At 38.6% G+C, this 21,255-nt stretch overlaps 1 protein-coding gene across 3 annotated transcripts in view; it reads left to right on the top strand.

The window, feature by feature from the left end:
- Positions 1-20,656, top strand: part of map3k20 (mitogen-activated protein kinase kinase kinase 20) — a 124,838-nt gene extending 104,182 nt beyond the window's left edge. For all 3 annotated transcript variants that reach the window (XM_033023937.1, XM_033023939.1, XM_033023938.1), the window contains 4 exons: positions 8,231-8,347; positions 9,595-9,669; positions 12,264-12,408; positions 19,151-20,656. In XM_033023937.1, coding sequence (XP_032879828.1) covers positions 8,231-8,347; positions 9,595-9,669; positions 12,264-12,408; positions 19,151-19,965 — 1,152 coding nt within the window. In that variant the 3' untranslated portion in view covers positions 19,966-20,656. The remainder of the gene's footprint in view (positions 1-8,230; positions 8,348-9,594; positions 9,670-12,263; positions 12,409-19,150) is intronic.
- The last annotated feature ends 599 nt before the right edge of the window (positions 20,657-21,255 follow it).

Genomic DNA, 21,255 nt, shown 5'->3' with positions numbered 1-21,255 from the left:
AGGACCGAAGGGTGACAAATGTGCCTCTATTCAAGAAGGGCTGCAGGGAAAATGCTGGGAACTGGAGGCCAGTGAGCATAACATCTGTGGTTGGAAAGTTACTGGAGAGTATTCTGAGGGATAGGATATATAGGGATTCAGACGGACAAGGGCTGATTAGGGATAGTCAGCATGGGTTTGTATGTGGGAGGTCGTGTCTCACAAATCTGAGTTTTTTGAAGACGTGACCAAAAAGGTTGATGTTGTATACATGGACTTCAGCAAAGCATTTGACAAGGTTCCGCGTGGTAGGCTGCCCTAGAAGGTTAGATCGCATGATATCCAAGGAGAGATAGAAGAATGGATAGAAAATGGGCATCATGGAAGAAAGCTGATGGTGATGGTGGAAGGTTGCTTGTCAGACTGGAGGCCTGTGACTGGTAGTGTGCCTCAGGGTTCGGTGCTGGGTCCATACCTGTTTGTCATCTACATCAATGATTTGGATGAGAACGTACACGGCAAGATTAGCAAGTTCACAGATGATACAAAAGTGGATGTTTTGTAGATAGTGAAGATGGTTTCAAAAAATTGCAGCAGGATCATGATTGATTAGCCAGGTGGGCTGAGGAATGGTTGATGGTTACTGCATGACTTACATTTCTCCGGCCTGAAAAAGGACAAATTTATTCAATTTCTTAGATTTCTATGTGACAACTAGATTTCAATCCATGCTAACACAGTTCCTCCAATACATTGGGCAACTAATATATACATATATATCCTATGCGGCACCCTGTCGAATGTCTATCAAAAATCTAAATGCACTATATACTGGTACCACTCTATTAACTTTCCCTAGCGCATCCTCACAGAATTCTAGTAAATTTGTCAAACCATGTCTTTCATAAAACCATGTTGCCTAGAATTGTTTATGTTCAGCTTTCCTAAATGGCGCATTATTAGCTCTTTGATTACTGACTCCTAGCATCCTGCCAACAATAAATGTTAAATGCTAAATATATTACAGATACTGAAATTGCTAGTTCGACTGAGGAAGTAAATATTTTTCACATTTTCTCTTGCTTTTAAGCACCCATGACAATGTTGATTTCAAGTAAAAATGGTACAAATCCAGAGAAGAAATAATCATTACCAATTGAGTACTTAATGTTCTGAAACAACTATTTCTTGCAGCATGTTTGACTGATGTTCTAGATCTAGTTTTGAGAAATATTTTGTTTTTTATTCTTTGTTTGAATTCAACTCTGAGTAACTGCTCTGAAATTATTACGCAGTTTCCATTTCTGAACCCAACACTGACAATGACTACTTTCAATTAATTCACTGCCACAGCAAGACCTTGCAAACTAACATCCCTATTCTCCCTTAACTTCTCTAAATTGTTTCAAAATGTTTTAGCCTTCAAATTTCAGGCTGTTTTCAGCAAATCTGTGTTTGAATTCCTTCGTCCATGCATCCAATCCTGCCACTGTACTGAAGTGGCTCTGATCAAAGTCACCAGTTGAATCCAACTAGACTATGGTGCACTTCACCAAACCATCTATTACCTTCATCTTTTACCTACATCCAGCTGGTGGTTCAATTTTTAATCTAACCATTGAATTGCCAGACCCCTTTTCCTAGTTTACACTATTAACTCCAGCATTTCTCAACTCTCCCTGTGAGTGACTCACAGTTGCTTCAGTTTCTTTTGTATCCAAAAGATGTATTGGTAGGTAAATTAGTAACTGTAAATTGTTCCCAATGTGTAGATAACTGGTAGGGTATTATTATGGGATGAAGATTGCTGGATGATTTGATTGCTGGTTCAAAATTGACTTGTTTTATGTTGTAAGGAAATATGGAAACGCCTTAATATCACCTCTCTTGACTCCCCACTCTCCCAGTTTAATTTAGTTTAGTCATACAGCGTGGAAACAGGCCCTTCGGCCTACTGAGTCTGCGCTGACCAGTGATCACCCACATTTTAGTTCTATCCTTAATGAACTTAATAAGCCTACCTCCTTGGTAAGCTGCCTAAATACCTCCTTATGTGTTGCTCAGAATCAACTTTTGTTCAATAAATTTCCATGAAGTGCTTAGGGATATTTTTCATGCATTGAACACGACTTAAGTGAAAACTGCAGTTGTATTGAAATTGATACAAATTATTAGGCAAATGAATTACAGTATAGATTTTTGGTTTAGCTGCTGCTTATTTGTAAATTTTGCAAAACAGTGACTATTGAATAGAAGCCACTATTTAAGGTTTATGCGTAATTTGATTTCTGAGATAATAAACATTGTTCATGATTCGTGAAACATGAATCTTATTTTTCTGCCTCTACCTACATAAAGCTTGCTTTTTTTTAATGTGGTAGAATCTTGGTTAACAATTAATTGTCAATGCTGTTTTATTGATGTTTCTGGAAAGAACCTTGATTTTTTTAATATCATTGCAACCTAAGAATTTACAATATTACATTTCTTCATTAGCTTTATAAATGCCCATTTCATTTTTTAAAGTGTTCTCTATATTTGTATATTATAATATTCAATGCAATACCAAATTGCTTGCGCAAGTTACATTTATTTTCATGCTCTTTTTCTGTAAATGACTCATTTTGTGTTCTCTAAGGATCCTATATCACATAGGCAGGCTCCATTTAAAACTGCTCTTCTGAGGCTGGTTGAATATAATCAAAAATGCCCCATTTAGTCAGAAGTCATTTTCTTTTCAAAAGACAAATGTTATTTAATCTTTCAGCTGTTCATTGTGCCATCATAAATACTTTCTTCTTGCTGCAGTTGTGGGGCTGAAATGAGCCTACTAATTGCCTCCTATTTCCAATGACATGTGGTGGTTTAGTGGGAAGAAAACGCAGCAGGGAGGAGGAAATAGGAGGCTGAGAAAATGAGAGCTAATTATTTTCACTTGCTCATGTCAGGTTGGTGTCAGGCTTGTTTTTACAAACTAGAAGGTTTAGCACTAAATAAAACAAACTGGCATCATGTTTTTATATACTGGCAATGTCATGAAAGCAGCTGCACTGCAAATAATGCCTACAATTGCATGGACACCATCTGACTTCCACTGTGTGTCTGTGCTAATGAGTATATCACAGTGGTGCCAAGTGAAAGGTGCTGAATTATGTATGATTCTTCATTAGCGCAGTAATAGTTCTGTACATCATTATGGGACATTGTTTCTCATGAGGCGATTAAAAAAAATCCTCTGTTCAAGACCTAGTTGTAACCCCTACATGCTAGTGAGGTCTACTTGTGTAGTTCTATCTGAGCAGTTTCCTGTTGATTCATTTTTTATTTACAAATGTCCCATGGGATATTAGAACAGTCGGCAATGACATTGTAAACAGAATGGAGTAACACAGACTAACAGATACTTATCTGATCTCATGCCTCATTTCCACTTAAAACCCACAGCAATGACATTTGCTGATCCACAGACCAGGATAATGATGCAAACTAGCAATGCAACTACAACTTGAATGTCACTTAACACTGGTAATTCCCAAAGTTTACTGAACTTTCATCAGTCTATTATGATAAATAAAGCCCTTCCTGAACATCATTGTTAAAAAGTTTAGTTGGTAATTATGACCTCTTACAAGAATGCCTTGACTTTGATATCTACACAAAGATGTATTATATCTCAGTATATTTCTCAAAATATCAACTTTTTTGGGCAATCGTTTTGGATATGGATGTTATAGGTAACATCTGATATCTAGCATTTGATTTACAATGTGTATACATCTGAACTTTGATACACGTCTCTTTCTTCTTCATCCTGCATTGTCACCTACAGTAATTATGAAGCTGGGGATGAGACTTGTTTACATATCTATCTGTCTCCACCTTAAAATGATTATTGTTAGGAAGTAAAAAAGACAGCTGTGTGTGTGTGAAATAATTATATTGATTTTTAAATACCACATAAATTTACCAGAATGAAATTGGGATTTAAAGGAATAAATTCTTAAGATAGTTTTTACAAACTTGGGTTATATTCCATTGAGTTTAGATTGCTCAGCGATCTAATGAAAGAACTTTCGACAATTAAAGTATTCAATACAGTGGACAAAATGAAGTTTTTTCTTGCAGGGAAAATCCAGATCAAGAGGGAAATTCTTAAAACTTTAGCTGAACTAATTAGAATTGAAATCAGAAAGCTATTCTTCATCGGTTCCCATGAAAAAAAACTTGATTGGAGGAATTTAAAAAAATTAAAGACTGATAATTGGTAGATTTTTTTTATAGTAAGTGTATCAACAGAGTGGAATAAGTATGGTTAAATGAACTCGAGGAACATGTCAGCCGTAGTTTAATTCAGTATTGAAATATTCTCAAGGGATTGAATAGTGTACTCCTGTTTCTATGTTTCCCATTTATTTGGAAGTATTTGACTCTGAGCACAGTGACAAAAGAGGTCACTAGTGTTTGGATGATTGTTGAGGTGGGGGCAGAGAACTTAACTGCATGATGGGTTTTAAATCGTAGGTTATAAATCCACTGGTGCCAAATGTGATTTCTCCCACTTTTTGTTTTTCTCGTAACAGCTGAATTAACATCAGGAATTTACTTTGTAAGGAGTCCTGCAACTAAATATTATCCTCTGCAAACCTGATTTTTTTCATACAGTTTCTTGAATTCAATGTAAAGTCCACAGCATTTCAGCTAGCGCTTATGTAGAATGGCTGTCCCCATCAAGAATTAAAGTTGTCAGACAGATTGAAATAACTTTTCAGATGAGGGTCAAGGAGATCAAGAGTTCTACTTGCATAAGTGCACGCTCTGTTGCCAGTAGTGAACTAACAGAAATCATCGGGGACTAACAAAGGATATGTCACCTTGTCCCGCCTTTCCTTCAGCTTTGCATTTCAATGTCCATTGTGAATAAGAATTGAAAGTGCTCTTACTGAAAGCAAATGTATTTGTTACTACAGCAAGCAAAGACTGAACGTACTTCCATATACAGTGCCCTCCATAATGTTTGGGAGAAAGACCCATCATTTATTTATTTGCCTCTGTACTCCACAATTTGAGATCTGTAATAGGAAAAAAAATCACATATGGTTAAAGTACACATTGTCAGATTTTAATAAAGGCCATTTTTATACATTTTGGTTTCACCACGTAGAAATTCCAGCAGTGTTTATACATTTCAGGGCACAATAATGTCTGTGACACAGCAATGTCATGTAAATGAAAGTAGTCATGTTTAGTATTTTATTGCATATCCTTTACATGCAATGACTGCTTGAAGTCTGCGATTCATAGACATCACCAGTTGTTGGGTGTCTTCTCTGGTGATGCACTGCCCGGCCTGTATTGCAGCCATCTTTAGCTTATGCTTGTTTTGGGGGCTAGTCCCCTTCAGTTTTCCCTTCAGCATATAAAAGGCATGCTGAATTGGGTTCAGATCAGGTGATTGACTTGGCCACTCAAAATTGACAATTTTTTCGCTATGAAAACCTCCTTTGTTGCTTTAGCAGTATGTTTGGGATCATTGTCTTGCTGTAGAATGGACTGCCGGCCAATGAATTTTGAGGCATTTGTTTGCATTTGTGCAGATAGGATGTGTCTATACACTTCAGAATTCATTATGCTACTACCATCAGCAGTTGTATCATCAATGATGATAAGTGAGCCAGTATCTTCAGCAGCCATACATGCCCAGGCCATAACATCCCCCCCACTGTGTTTCACAGATGAGGTGGTATGCTTTGGATCTTGGGCAGTTCCTTCTCTCCTACATACTTTGCTCTTCCCATCACTCTGATATGTTAATCTTTGTCTCATCTGTCCACAAGACCTTTTTTTCAGAACTGTGGTTGCTCTTTTAAGTACTTCTTGGTAAACTGTAACCTGGCCATTTTTTGCGGCTAACCAGTGGTTTGCATCTTGCAGTGTAGCCTCAGTATTTCTGTTCATAAAGACGTCTGCGGACAGTGGTCATTGACAAATCCATACCTGACTCCTGAAGAGTGTTTCTGATCTGTCGGACAGGTGTTTGGCGGTTTTTCTTTATTATAGAGAGAATTCTACTGTCATCTGCTGTGGAGGTCTTCCTTGGCCTGACAGTCCCTTTGCGATTAGTAAGCTCACCAGTGCTCTCTTTCTTAATGATGTTCCAAACAGTTGATTTTGGTAAGCCTAAGGTTTGGCTGATGTCTCCAACAGTTTTATTCTTGTTTCTCAGTCTTATAATGGATTCTTCGACTTTCATTGGCACAACTTTGGTCCTCATGTTGATAAATAGTAATAAAAGTTTCCAAGGTGATGGAAAGACTGCAGGAAAGACGGTGCTGAGAGCTCTCTTATACCTGCATTAAGGAGGCATTTAAACACACCTGAGCAATTACAAACGCCTGTGAAGCCATGTGCCCCAAACATTATGGAGCCCTGAAATGGGGGACTATGTATAAACACAGTGGTAATTTCTATATGGTGAAACGAAAATGTATAAAAATGGCTTTTATTAAAATCTGACAATGTGCACTTTAACCACATGTGATTTTTTTCTATTACAAATCTCAAATTGTACAGTACAGAGGCAAATATATAATTGATGGGTCTTTGTCCCATACATTATGGAGGTCATTGTATGTTAAATTGTGACCATGTCAGGTCATGTAGATGATGTACAACTCTAATATTTAACAAAAAATGCAAACCTTCTATGATTTGGAAGAAGATAAAATTGATTAATATGCAAGTAAAACGAATTCGCAAGGTATATAAACTGATGTAAATTAAAGATGGGAACTTGTCAAGTTACTGTTTATTGTAGTTCTTAGAATTTATACATCATAAATTATTACATTCTTAATCCCGTCATACCTTATGGTTATTCTTTTATGGATATATTTGCCTTGCAAGGAATATCAAGACTGTATTGAAATCTGTTAATAATGTGTCTCATTTTAGCATTTTTAATGCCAAATAATATTGTATTGAATCTTACGAAATCAGTCATGATCCTTGTTCGGTACAGATTAGCTGATGCTAGGGTAGCATCCAGGTTTTATAGTTGACCTTGACATGCTCTGATTTCAGGAGGAAAATAATCAGCATTAGCTTTCCTCCCTAATTTGTGCTAGAAGGTCTGCAATGTGCTTGCCATGTGAAGGTTGGCCTGTGCTAGGTTGCACGACTTTACAGCCAAATAACTGCAAGTCGTGGATTCTGTACCTTTTAAGAGACCTTTGAAGTAACACTCATCGCAGCCCTCAAGGGCACATAAATTGTCCAAATAAATCTTGTAGGTTGCCACAAGTTTAGATTTTGGATATAATGTTGACTGAGCATTAAATATTTCTTCTGTTTCAGTTTGCTGATATATGATTCGTCATCATAGTGGAAAACCATTTTTTTTATTTAGTCTTTTAGGGTGAATACTCTATTCTTAGGAAACTCAGGAATAATTTACTGCATTACTTGCCCAATGGACTTCAGTAAGGTTGTTCGGTTTAGAAACTTTTAAATGGAATCTTATATTGCAAACAAATCTTTTGTTCATTTTTCAGCCTAATGAGGAATAATAATGTTTATTAATGGAAAATGTTTCGCAAGTATGGTGTATTGCTTTGTATCAAAGTGATCCCTGAAGCCTTATCTAATTTTTGAAGGTCCATACTTAAATGTGTGGCCTCTAGAGTGTGCTGTTGAATCAACTTTACCATGGTGAATAATGTTTTGTGGCTTTTGACTGATGCAAAATGTATTGCCATAGAGTATTTTTTAATAATTTCAAATAAGTATTGCTTCCAGATTTTAAAATAAGATTTAATTGAAAACATCAATTTTGTTAAATCACGCTTGTCATGCAGTAGTCTCACAGGTAAAAGATTTTTAATCATGTTTTCATAGTAAAGATTTCTAATCATCAACCTATTTGACCATATTTTTGGTAAATAATGTAATATGAATTCAGTTAACCACATTTCTGTTTGTAAATTATCTCAATATTAATTTGAATCACTCAAAAATATTTTTTTAAACTATGACAATTGGGAAGATTAAATGAATTGTTACAGTTTGAAAGTGAACGTTATGAGTGATGATCCTGATTAGTGTAACATCCTATTATCTGTTATCTGCTTTCAACTCTGTGCTTACTATTATGCTTTGTGAAAATAAAGACAGAATTGTAAATGTTAGTGAAATATTCTCTGATGGATTGCATACCCATGCAAACCCTATAACAATCTCTTCCTTTTTCAATCAGGATTCCAAATGGAAAATGTATGTAGAAGTGGATGGTGATGATGTTGCATTGACTTATATCAAGGATATAACCTTTAACACTAACAGGCAAGACACAGATGTAATTAAAATAACCAAGGTAAATTTGTTACTGCAGCAGATTCATATAATTTAGCGAGCCGTTGAATATTAAATTGAATTTGTTTTTGCATTGTTGTGTATTAAGACAAGTAACATTTGGTTATCATTTCGGGTTGCAAGCATTAGATTTTCTTCCAGATGTTTTGCCCGAAGTTCTTAATATTTCTATGTGCACAGCATTTTAGTGAATTCATAAATTATTACCAGAATAAAACTGTACGTAATTTCCTTTTGTGTTAAATAACTTCGCTTGTGGTAGTGTTTTGGAAGCCTGATTCATGTGCCTAACATTAGTCCACAAAATATTATTTTATACTATAACCTGGTGGATTAATTCAACTATTATATGTGATTCTAGGTCAGATGATAGTAGCACCAGACCCATTTCAGCACATCTATTATTCTCATCCACCCTGTTTGGATGAACTTAGACAATTTCATCCACTGTTTGATAAAGAACAGAGACGTTCTCCTGGCCTATATTTAGTCCTCTATAAGCACAAAAAAAATCAAAAGTCTTTTCATTGATGTCTATGAAATTTTAGACATCATATCTGCCTGTAAGTGGCAACAGCACCTTTTAGATAATTCATTGGTTGTGATGTAGTGACAGGTTCTTACAATATAATGTGGTGCAATTTGACTTCCGCATGGCAGAAATTGAGTAGTATTTGACAGCCAATATTGGTAATTTATCTCCGTGCAATCACAAGCCTTAATTCCATAACTCCACATCTCCCTTTCCGTAAACCACCTACCCTAACCTCTCCTTAAAAATTGACACGGTTTCTGTTTCAATCACTAACTGTAACCATTTAGACTTTGTGCAAGAAAAATGTTTCTTCTGCTCTCTTACATTTAATTTAAACCTACTTACATGACCTGTCAGCAACAGAAACTGGTCTATTTCTGAATTTTCTCTGTTTCATCCCATAATTTTAAATACGTATCAAATCAGGGTCACTGAGATATGCACGTATTGCAATTTGAAAAATGAAACCATTATTGAAAGATATTCACAGCACTCTTTAGTAGGAGATCACTCAAAGCTACTTGCCTTCTTGATGATTTAACTCCATATTATCCACATTATGACAATCAAGCTACCGTGATCAGACTAACACATGCAGCCTTTGTTTTAATGGAATGAGTGATCGAGTACTTCTCACTTCTTACATTCGGACAGAACATTAAATATGATTGTATTTTTAAATAACAGACTTTAATTTAATTGTATTTTTACAGCCTCCCTATCTAATGGAGAAGTGGATTGTGGGCATAAATGAGAACCAGACTGTGGAATGTATTGTTACCTATGAGGTTAGCCCTGAACACATTTTGAATATAATAATCATTCTATTTATTGGTATTTGGGAGGCTAAGACCCAGTCGTGGACAAATCGTTTGAGAAGCCCAACATGATCAATTCTACATGGCAAAAATCACATCCTTCCTCCCACCATCTTTTAAAAGGCTCTTAGATTTCTGGAACCCTACCCACTAATTCCATGCTATCTGTTTTCATTGGGGTAATGAACTGATATCAAGCATTTACAAATGCAGATGAGTTGAGTTGAGCTTTCCAATTACCTGTTTCTCCCAGATGTGAGCTCTATCTTGCATCAAGTAGCACACAAACTTGAGATTTAGATTAGAACTATATTGGAATGAAAGTACAGTAGCTAAATTATACAAAAACAATGAATTTATCTTTGTCTGAATTATGCATATCATTCTAAGCCCTAGACAATCATGTGCAGTTATTCGTACAGATTCAGTAAGAATCAGCAATGATATGTTGGTCTTTATCACAAGTGAACTTGATTGAATTTGATTCAACGTTATTGTCATTGTGCAAAGTACAAGTACAGAGACAACAAAATGCAGTTAGCATCTAATCAGGTGCAAAAACAGTGCATGTGGTGGAATAATAGCTAAGGAAGTGCAGTAGAGCAGCATAGATAAGGGTACACTATAGATGGGGAAATATATGTACAGTGGGACATTGTAGTTTGGACATTGCAGTATGGACAGAAGTATTAGTGCAGTAAGCATTAAGTACATTGTGCATGGATATATACAGTATAAACAGACTTGAGTATACAAATAAACAGTCCCACCAATCTGTGGGGCAACTTTTTCCACACAGAGAGTGGTGGGTATTGAACACACTGCCAGAGGAGGTAGTTGAGGCAGGTGCTATTACAACATTTAAAAACCATTTGGACAGGTACATGGATAGGAAAGGTTTAGAGAGATATGGGCCAAACTTGGGCAGGTAGGACTAGTGTGGATGGAGCATCTTGGTCAGCATGGGCAAGTTGAGCTGAAGGACTTGTTTCTATGCTGTACGACTAAAATTGCAGAACCTTAATAAAAATAATATTTACAAGCCTAGCCACCCTATCTAAGGAAAGATACACTTGTGATAAAGGGAGTGCTGCAAATGTTCACCAGTTAGATGCTAGGAGGGGGGGATTGTCCCATGAGAAAAGAATAGCAGACTGGGTTGATTCTCTCTTTGTTTTAGAAGCATCTAAAAGGTGATTTTAGTAAAATGTACAATTTGGTTGAGAGAGTAGATACAGAAGTCATCTTTCCCTTGACAGGTATAATTGGAAGCAGGAACCATAGTATAAAAATAAGGTGTCAGCCATTCAGGAAAGTGATGAGCATCATCACCCAGAAGATATTGAATCTGTGGAAGAGGGTTTGGAGGGATGGTCACTGAATATGTTCAAAAGAGGGTGGATATTAAATGAATCAAGGGAACTGAAGTTAATGCGGGAAGACGATGATAAGATGGTATATCAGCCATGGTCTTCTTGTAGCAGATGTAAGGGACTGTGCTTCTGTTTTTTTATGTTCCTGGTTTCAGCTCTTCTTTATTGTTGTGGGCAGATTCCAGCCATGTCCTAGTTTAAGTTATGAAGGGTAGATAAACAGTGATATTGTTATAGAATACTTGCAATTAATTGTGCTTCTCCACCTATAATTGCTACAATTGACATCTCTACCATTAAGCTACCTTGAACCTAAGCTATATGATCCCTCTGCCTCTCTTTCCTTTTAATACTTAAAATGGTCCTTAAAACCTACGAATTTGATAAAGTCTTGTCCTGATATGCTTTAAAAAAAATAGCAAGTACAGTACTCAGCTGTTTAGGCCGATGCTATCTTGGCATTTGAGCTTCCAAGATGTATTCCTTTAACATCAGCCAAGTTTTCTATCCCTTCAAACTGGCCCACTGTGTTTCTCATACTAATCACTACATTCCTCTTCTCCCCCACAGTTGTGATTGTCCTTGCCTTGTACTCAACCAGTCTCTGCTCTTTGTGGATACACTTTCACCATCCATGGCACATTCCACAATTTTCCCTGGCCTCAATGCCCCGGATTTCCTCGATTCCCTTATAATAAATAATTTTTGGTCCTTTCTGTTAGAAATGCAAATGTATGTCAAGATTGATAAAATCTAAAGGAAGTATACAATTGCTTAACCAAAAATATTAATGTTTCTTGACTGTACAGAGGGCCAGGGCACCATGTACATAACCCACAATAAAATCATAGAGATCAAGAAAATCCCAAACCATACCCTCAGCATATGGTTTAATAGATTACCTCAGACGACAAATGTACATAGTACAAGAATGGCATTATATTTTACCTCATTCCTTCCCTTTCTTGCCCTCCCACCTTCCCAAATGTCAGCAACTAATTTAAATTCAATTTCTTGCCTGTGTAGGTAGAATCTCCCCTAGACCACCAATATAACTAATTCAATATGAGGCACTATTGTTACAGGAAAAAATTAGTACTGGAAAGAAATCGCTTTGTGAAATTATCAGCGAATAAGTTTTTAAAATCATGCTTGTGATATCTAAAATATCTTTCGGAAATTATTCAACAGGCTGATGTCAAACTTCCCAAAACATCCAAGCACAACCACAGTATTGCACAGGATACTTTGAATACTGAAGTGAAGGAGGTGGTGCTAGTTATCCAGACTGTCTCAGCAAATACAGAAAGCAAGTTTCAGAGCAAGTGTCAGTTAAGTAAGTCATTTATTGAAACCATCGAACCATACTTTCTCAAAGTGGAAGACGTACAACTATATTGTAATGATTCATGGCTTGGACTATACAACACTGGAGTTTGGACCTTATTCAAATTCAGTCAATATGCCCTTCTCTTGATGTTGGCATTCACACCAACAATCACCTCATGGATTCTTCTTTTGGACCATTTGGCTGAAGTTAAGGCAAAAAGTTAAAAAATCCCCAGGAACTTCTCATAACTTGATGAAAGGAATGGCTATTTATATTAGTAGGAAATAAGTTGAAATATGAAAAACAGATTAATTTTGTATAGGTGTAAAATGTGCTTCCCTTATACCATGAAGTCCATAAAAAAATATGCATTTGCATTTTAAATGGTGACACTGCTGTTTGAACTTAAGAAATAATTAAATCTGACCAAAGGCTGATTGGCTTTTACTTTGATTTCAATTTGCTGTTTTTAATCACGTGTATTTTGTTGTTATTTAAATTTGCTGCTATAATTAATATGCATAAAATAACAAGAATGAACATAATTTATATAACACCTGGAACACATTGGTTTTTAACCAAGGTGTTTAACTGGTTCTTTAGCTAACAAAAATCTGACAAACTTGGAGAATGTTGGGAACAGCAAGCCAAATGCCTAATCAAAAAGGTAGGTTTTAAAGAGGTAAGGAGAGGCAGAAGGATTTCCATACCTTAGGGTTGGAATAGCTGAACGTAAGGCCATTATTAAGATCAACTAAAACTGAAGATGCACAAGAAACGAGAAATAAAGATTTAGAAAGCTCGGAGGACTGGAAAAAGGATGAGCATTTTTCATTTGAGTAAGAGTGAGAGCAGCAACTATATAGATCTGCATTCACAACCATGATGTGTGAATGAAACTGAGATGCAGGAAGCAAAATTTTGTCCAAGCACAAGATTGTATAGGAAATATGATGGTAATTATTCATGGAGTGGTTCTATCTGGAAACAGCAGTGCCATAAATGAAGATTTCACCAGCAAATGACCCGAGGTATAAGATAATCAACTCTGAAACAATGTGTGACAGATTGGCTCAATTCTCTCTCTTAATTCATGGTGCAGAATCAGCAATAGAAAAGTTGTACACACACAAAAATTACTCCATTTATCTCATTCCAGAAGATTGTATATTGTAGACTGAGATCATTTTAAGTAAAGACAGTTTGTGTTTTTGCCAACTATTCATTCTGTTGGTATTATTAGAAGGGACAATAGCATTATCAATGTAACAATTGTCTTAAATGCAATGCTGCATCTGAATAGGTTTGGGCAGGTTTAGGTTTATGATTGTCACATGTGTAGGTGCAGTGAAAAGCTTTGTTTTGCATGCTATCCTAACAGATCAGATATATCGTAGCTACTGGACTCAATCTTACTGGCTAATGCTGAATGAATTTAAACAGTGCAAGTACAATACAAACTTGTTGAGGGATACAGATCTCTCCAACCTACTTTACAGTTTCCCACCTGCTTCAAAATGGCACCAATAATATCAGTGCCCAAGAAGAGTAAGGTGATATGCCTCAATGACTACCAACCAGTAGCACTAACATGAGTGCTTTGAGCGGTTGGTTATCGCACATATCAACTTGTACCTCAGCAAGAACCTGGACCCACTACAATTTGCCTACCGCCACAACAAGAGGATGTGATCTCGCTTCCTCTCCACTGCACTGGACCACTTGGACAATAAAAGCACAAACGTCAGGCTGTTGTTCATACACTACAGATCGGCATTCAACGCCATGATCCGCTCCAAACTTGTTACCAAGCTTAGGGAACAGTTGCGATCTCTCTGCAACTGGATCCTCGACTTCCTTATCAACAGAACACAATCAGTACGAATTGGCAAATAAACTTCCTCCTTAATAACCACCTCAAGGCTGTGTGCTCAGTCCCCTGCTCTACTCACTCTATACCCTTGACTGTGTAGCCATACACAGTTCCAACTACTTCTTCAAATCCACTGACGACACCACCATTATTGAACAAATTATGGATCATGATTTGTCAAAGTTTAGGAGGGAGAAGGATTGTCTGATTGAATGATGCTGGAACAACAACCTTGGTCTCAAAGTCAGTAAAACCAAGGAACTGATTGTTGACATTAGAAGAGGAAGGCCGAGGGTTCACAAAGCTGCCTTCATCAACGCGTCGGTGATGAAGAAAGTCAACAACTTCAAATTCCTGGGTGTGCTTATTTCTGAAGATCTGACCCGGATCCAACACATTGAAGCAATCATAAGAAAAGCCTATCGATGCCTCGACTTCCTTAGAAGATTGAGGACCTTTGGTATGTTGATGAATATTCTCTTAAACTTCAACAAGTGAATGAATTAATTAATTAATAAGTTTATTGGCTTTGCCTTGGTGCTCCGCCCGCAAGTGACAACATTGCATACAGTGACAGTTAGGAATGATACATAAAACATTAAACATTAATAATAAAACATTATCGATTAAACATGTGAATTAAATAAAATACCAGAGCAAAAGGAGGCTACAGATTTTTGTTATTGAGTAGAGCTACTACTCGTGGAAAAAAGCTGTTTTTATGTCTGGCTGTGGCAGCTTTGACAGTCCGGAATCTCCTTCCAGAGGGAAGTGATTCAAAGCGTTTGTGGCCAGGGTGAGAGGGGTCAGAGATGATCTTACCCGCTCGCTTCCTGGCCCTTGCAGTGTGCAGTTTGTCAATGGAGGGAAGGTTGCAGCCAATAATGTTCTCAGCTGATCAGACGATTCGCTGCAGCCTCCGGATGTCATGCTTGGTGGCTGAGCCAAACCAGACCATGATGGAGAAGGTGAGGACAGACTCGACGATGGCTGTATAGAAATGGACCATCGTTGCCTGTTGCAGATTGTGCTTCCTCAGCTGCTGCAGGAAGTATATCCTCTGTTGTGCCTTTTTGACTGGAGTCGATGGTGCCCCCCCATTTAAGGTCCTTGGAGATGATGGTTCTCAGGAACTTAAAAGACTCCACAGATGTGACTGTGGTATTGTTGATGGTGAGACGGGGGAGCTCTCCTAAAATCTACAATCAATTCCACTGTCTTAAGAGCATTGAGCTCCAGGTTGTTACGAAGGCACCAGGACGCCAGCTGTGTCACTTCCTGTCTGTAGGCAGATTCCTCCCCATCCTGGATCAGACCAATTAGGGTTGTGTCGTCCGCGAACTTGAGAAGCTTGACAGAGGAGTCTGTGGAGGTGCAGTCATTGGTATAGAGAGAGTAGAGGAGAGGGGAGAGTGCGCAGCCTTGCGGTGCTCCTATGCTGAGGGTCTGTGGGTCTGAGATGTGCTTTCTCAGCCTCACATGCTGCTTCCTGTCTGTCAGCAAGCTGATGATCCACCGACAGAGGGTTTCAGGCACAGTCAACTTGGAAAGTTTGGAGTGTAGTTGTTCTGGCACAATGGTGTTGAATGCAGAGCTAAAATCAACAAACAAAATCCTCGCATATGGCGGTCTAGGTGCTGGAGGATGAAGTGCAGGCCCAGGTTGACTGCGCCATCCACAGATCTATCGGGCTGTGTACAGAAGAAAGCATATTGATTGATATCATGGCCTGGTTCGGCAACATGAATATTCAGGAAAGAAGAAGATCACAAAAAGATGTGAACTCTGCTTGTTCCATCACGGATATTGACATCCCCACCATCGAAGGGAACTACAGGAGGTGCTGAAAAGGCAGTCAGCATCATCAAGAAGCCACATCACTCCGGGTATGATCTCATTTCACTCCTGCCCGTGGAGAAGGTATAGGAGGCTGAAAACTGTAACGTACAGGCTCAGCATACTACCATCACCCCGAACACTCCCTCTTCTCCCCACTCCCATCAGGCAAGAGGTACAGACATTTGAAAACGCATACCTCCAGATTCAGGGAGTTTCTTCCCAGCTGTTAACAGGCAACTGAATGGTCCTCTCATTAGCTCGAGTGCAGTCCTGACCTTCCATCTACCTCATTGGAGACATTTAAACTATCTTTAATTGAACTTTATTTTGCACCAAAGGTGCACCCTTTTCTGTGTTCTGTGGTCAGCTTCATTGTATTCATATACGGTCTTTTCTTTGACTGGATAGCACACAAACAAAAGCTATTCTCTACCTCCGCACACGTGACAATAATAAACTAAACTAAACCAGACCATCAGGTTTTCAAACCATATAAACTCCAACTAAACTCCAAACTGGTCGCTTCAGGCTTTGTTTTTTTTCCGCACTATATTTGGTTTTTATTTTTTTAACTTTGTTTGTTTATTTTATTATCTATTGAGTACTGTATTTATAAACCTGTTAAGCTGATGCTGCATGTAAGAATTTCATTGTTTTGTTTCAGTACATATGACAATAAAATGGTGGCGCTGCCTTAGCAGCTGCGGCTCGCCTGCAGTCCATCTGGTTTTTTTTCTTTTTTGTGTTGTTCTTTTGTTATGTTTTAGTTCATTTTTGGTTTATTGTGTATGTGTGTAGGTGGAGGGGAGAAAACATGTTTTTGGTCTCTTATTTCGGGGGGATGCGACTTCTCTTGTCGTATCCTCCGTCTCCGCCTGCGCCGAGGCCTAATAGAGGAGCTGGCGGTCTCGGAGCTGGGGCAGCGGCGACCCGACCCCGGAGCGGGCAGCGGCAGTGGGGACCCGACCCCGGAGCGGGCAGCGGCAGCGGCGACCCGACCCCAGAGCGGGCAGCGGCAGTGGCGACCCGACCTCAGAGCGGGCAGCGGCAGTGGCGACCCGACCCCGGAGTGGGCAGCGGCAGCAGCAGCAGCCACCAGACCTCGGAGCGGGCAGAGGCAGCAGCAGCAGTGATCCGACCTCGTAGGATCGGCTGCAGGCCCGGTGGACGACATCATCGGGAGCTCGCAGGTCCCAGGTTGGTGACCTGTTCTCCAGAGCTCCCACGACAACAGCTGCGTCCTCTGGACTGGAGGGCCGCAGCTTCGGCGGCTTCGACCACCCCGGGCCGCGAGGTTGAACCGGCCCGTTCGCGGAGCTTGGATTCAGCCACGGGACTGACATTACTTACCATCACCCGGCGGGGTCACAACATCCGAAGCCTGGATCGCCTCGGCGCAGAGGGAGAATAAGAAGGGAAGAGACAAAGACTTAAGACTTTTGCCTTCCATCACAGTGAGGAGTATTCAACTCACTGTGGTGGATGTTAATTTGTGTTTTTTGTGTGTTTTTGTCATTTTTTTACTATATGTAGGACTGCAAGGCAACAAACTTTTCTTCAGACCGCAAGGTCTGACTGACAATAAAGGCTACTTTGACTTTGACTTTGACTAAAACACTCTTGACGCTTGAGATGGCTAAGTCCATTCAGGAGCAGACCCCACTCTTGTTGCAGTTCCTCAGCACTTACACTACGAATGTCTCCACACAGATCCTGTATCAGTTTAAAGCATGTTCATACTCCATCCTCATTGATTTCGATAGGAATTGTAAGCATGTAGATCAGAAATCAGAGAGAAGGCTGTTTTTTAGTTACTTTGAATTAGTTTAATGTTTATTTACAAGGTCTAACAACTTTTTTCAAAATATGCTTTTTTATATTTAATTTTAATTATTCAATACTTATCTATGGCATTTATAGATATAGAAAAACAATTTAAAAATTGCTTACAGCATTTTTTTACAGAAAATCCAGGAGAGCGCTTTGCCAGACTAAAACATTTTCAGGCAGTTTTAAGTGTGAGGCTTATATAAGAAGGAACTGCAGATGCTGGTTTAAACTGAAGATAGATACAAAAAGCTGGAGTAACTCAGTGGGACAGGTAGCATCTCTGGAGGGAAGGAATGAGTGACGTTTTGGGTCGAGACCCTAATTCAGACTGAGCGTGAGACTTTCTCACTACTGATCGGGCTGTGTTGCTGGGTTTCAGAATCCTCCAGGCCTATAAAATTGGCCTTTCAAATTTAGACTAATTAAATACAGGTTAAATACAGGTCAGGAAGATCGTGTTTGGGGTGTTGGTGAGTTATGGCAGTGACTGGGTGGTTTAGGTTACTTGGTCAGCTAGATCTGGCTCATAAATGTTGTTAGATCTAGACAATTGAAGCTTTCAGGAGAGTAAATTATTTTTATTTTTATGTTTATTGATTGTAAGTCTTTGGTGCAGAAAGCTTTGTATAGTTGTTCAAACTGCAATTTTCCTAAATCCAGAACACAGTTTACTAAAAATGTTGCTTAAAATTGATTTTTTTTTTTTCAGGTACAACCTTCGTTTAATCCTGTACTAGCAAACTATGTTTGTTGCAATTTATATATTATATATATTTATTTACTTTCTATGAAGTAGAAGTTGCAGATTCTTCACTGCAGTTCATAACTTATCTTCAGCCCATCCATTGATCAATTGATCGGGTGCATTTGATCACGTTGATGTTGACCATAGACCAAGTGAAAACAAAAACACAATTGTTTCTTGATCATCTCACCATCATTCTTAAAGACGAGTCTGATTTTATGCACAGGACTGCAAGATAAGACAGGTTTAGAGCGATCTAGACCAAGGGCAGGCAAGTGGGACTAGTGTAGATGGGACATGTTGGTCGGTGTGGACAAATTGGGCTGAAGGACCTGTTTCCATCTTTTATGATAATGATAAAATAAATTCTGAATAATGTATTTTTTTTCCTTTCCAACAACACAATTTAAAAAAATAGTTGAAATAAGCAATAACTGTTTAAACATTTTTATGTGTTCCAGATATTCGTCAACAATGGTTCAATGATTTAAAGTTGCGGAAAATATCTACAAGTGACTCTCCACAATATTCTGCCGCTTTACCTTCTAGCCACAGCAATTCCAGCTCTGTTGCATTACCTCAGTATTTCCTATTTGCAAACCAGGATTCCTATGCTGCAGCTGTAAGAAGAGTACAGAGCCCCAGCAGATATCACATGGCTGCTCCTTTGGCTCAATCCAGTCGAAGCTCCAGCCCATTATACAGTCGCCTTTCCACTGTACATCTGAGCTCTGTGGGAAGCAGTGTATCCAGTACAACGTCGAGCATCAATTTGGAAAGAGACCAGATTAGTGACAGACAGACCAGTGGCTATCATAGTAATGATTCGAATGGTAGCTTATTTAATAAAACAACCAGTTCTGAAGGATTAAATAACAATAATAGAAAAGAGGTTAGTCCAGTGTTTGTACTTGGTAGTGGAATCTGGAACAAGGAAAAGGGACCTGGAAGGGAAAGAACCAAAAGCGCACCTCCCAAATATAACACTGGGCATATGTCGTCAGAAAAGACTGTTCGTTCTCACCACGCTATGTCATGGGGGCCTGACAGATATTTGCAAATGCAAATCCAACAACGGATAGCTATGGACAAGGGTCCAATCCCTGAAGTATCAGCTGCTAACACCCCAAAAGAGTTGTGTCAGAATAGGCAATGCAAACCTAATGAAGGTGAGTGGATTAAAGTTGAACGCCACAAAAAACCCATAAGAAATGACAATTTAAAAGCACCTAAAGGTAAAGGAAGAGGAAGAGGAAGAGGAACACCTCGCAACTGATTGAGATGAAGAACTACCAAGTGTCTCTAAATGTCAACAAAAAATGCATTTCTATTCGGAACTTCAGCTAATAGATATATCTACTAATGGAGGGTACAAAAGATTTGAATCACGGACAAACCTTTCACTATATTAATTCGTATGATGTCTGAATTCAATGGTAACTCAATTATCTCAGTAAATTTATCAGATGCTATATACATATAGCTTCGTATCTATCCCACCTAAGGTTTCAGAGGAATATAAATCCACTGGTAATTTTAAAAGAAGCATAACTGAGATGGTGAGTGCAGAGACAGTCTGTGTTTTTAATTCATCAGACACTGCAAAAGTAATGACGATAATTCACAGATTAAACGATTTTTCGTTTCATCTGTGTATGTAAGTACTCAGTTAAAATGACATTAAAGTAAATACTGAATACTGAATGCTGCTTGACCCACTAAGTTCTCCAGCAGCGGATGATGTATTTGTGTGGATTCAATATCATGTCAAAGGGTATAAGGTTGTGTACATGGGATACTCTCATACATGTGAATACAAACTGCCCATACTCCATGAATCAGAATCTGTATATATTAGCCTTGAAATGATACAAGAAAATTTTCCTGTGAATAGAAAACCTGCATATGTTTTATATAATTACAATTACAGTGCCCTCCATAATGTTTGGGACAAAAGACCCATCATTTATTTATTTGCCTCTGTAATTGTAATAGAAAAAAAATCACATGTGGTTCAAGTGCACATTGTCAAATTTTAATAGCCATTTTTATACTTTTTGGTTTCACCATGTAGAAATTACAGCAGTGTTTATACATATCCCCCCCCCCCCCCCCCGGCCGCCATTTCAGGGCACAATAATATTTTTTGGGACACAGCAATGTCATGTAAATTAAAGTAGTCATGTTTAGTATTATATTGCCTATCCTTTGCATGCAATGACTGCTTGATGTCTGCGATTCATGGACATCACCAGCTGTTGGGTGTCTTCTCTGGTGATGCTCTGCCCGGCCTGTATTGCAGCCATCTTTAGCTTATGCTTGTTTTGGGGGCTAGTCCCCCTCAGTTTTCTCTTCAGCATATAAAAGGCATGCTGAATTGGGTTCAGATCGGGTGCTTGACTTGGCCACTTGTAGAAAGAACCGCCGGCCAATGAGTTTTGAGGCATTTGTTTGAACTTGAGCAGATAGGATGTGTCTATACACTACAGAATTCATTATGCTCCTTCCATCAGCAGTTGTATCATCAATGAAGATGTGAGCCAGTACCTTCAGCAGCTATACATGC

The sequence above is a fragment of the Amblyraja radiata genome, chromosome 7 (genome assembly GCF_010909765.2).
Source record: "Amblyraja radiata isolate CabotCenter1 chromosome 7, sAmbRad1.1.pri, whole genome shotgun sequence".
In the NCBI taxonomy this organism is placed as follows: domain Eukaryota; kingdom Metazoa; phylum Chordata; class Chondrichthyes; order Rajiformes; family Rajidae; genus Amblyraja; species Amblyraja radiata.
The sequence above is the reverse complement of the archived record's forward strand: the minus strand, read 5'-3'. Positions and strand labels throughout refer to the sequence as shown.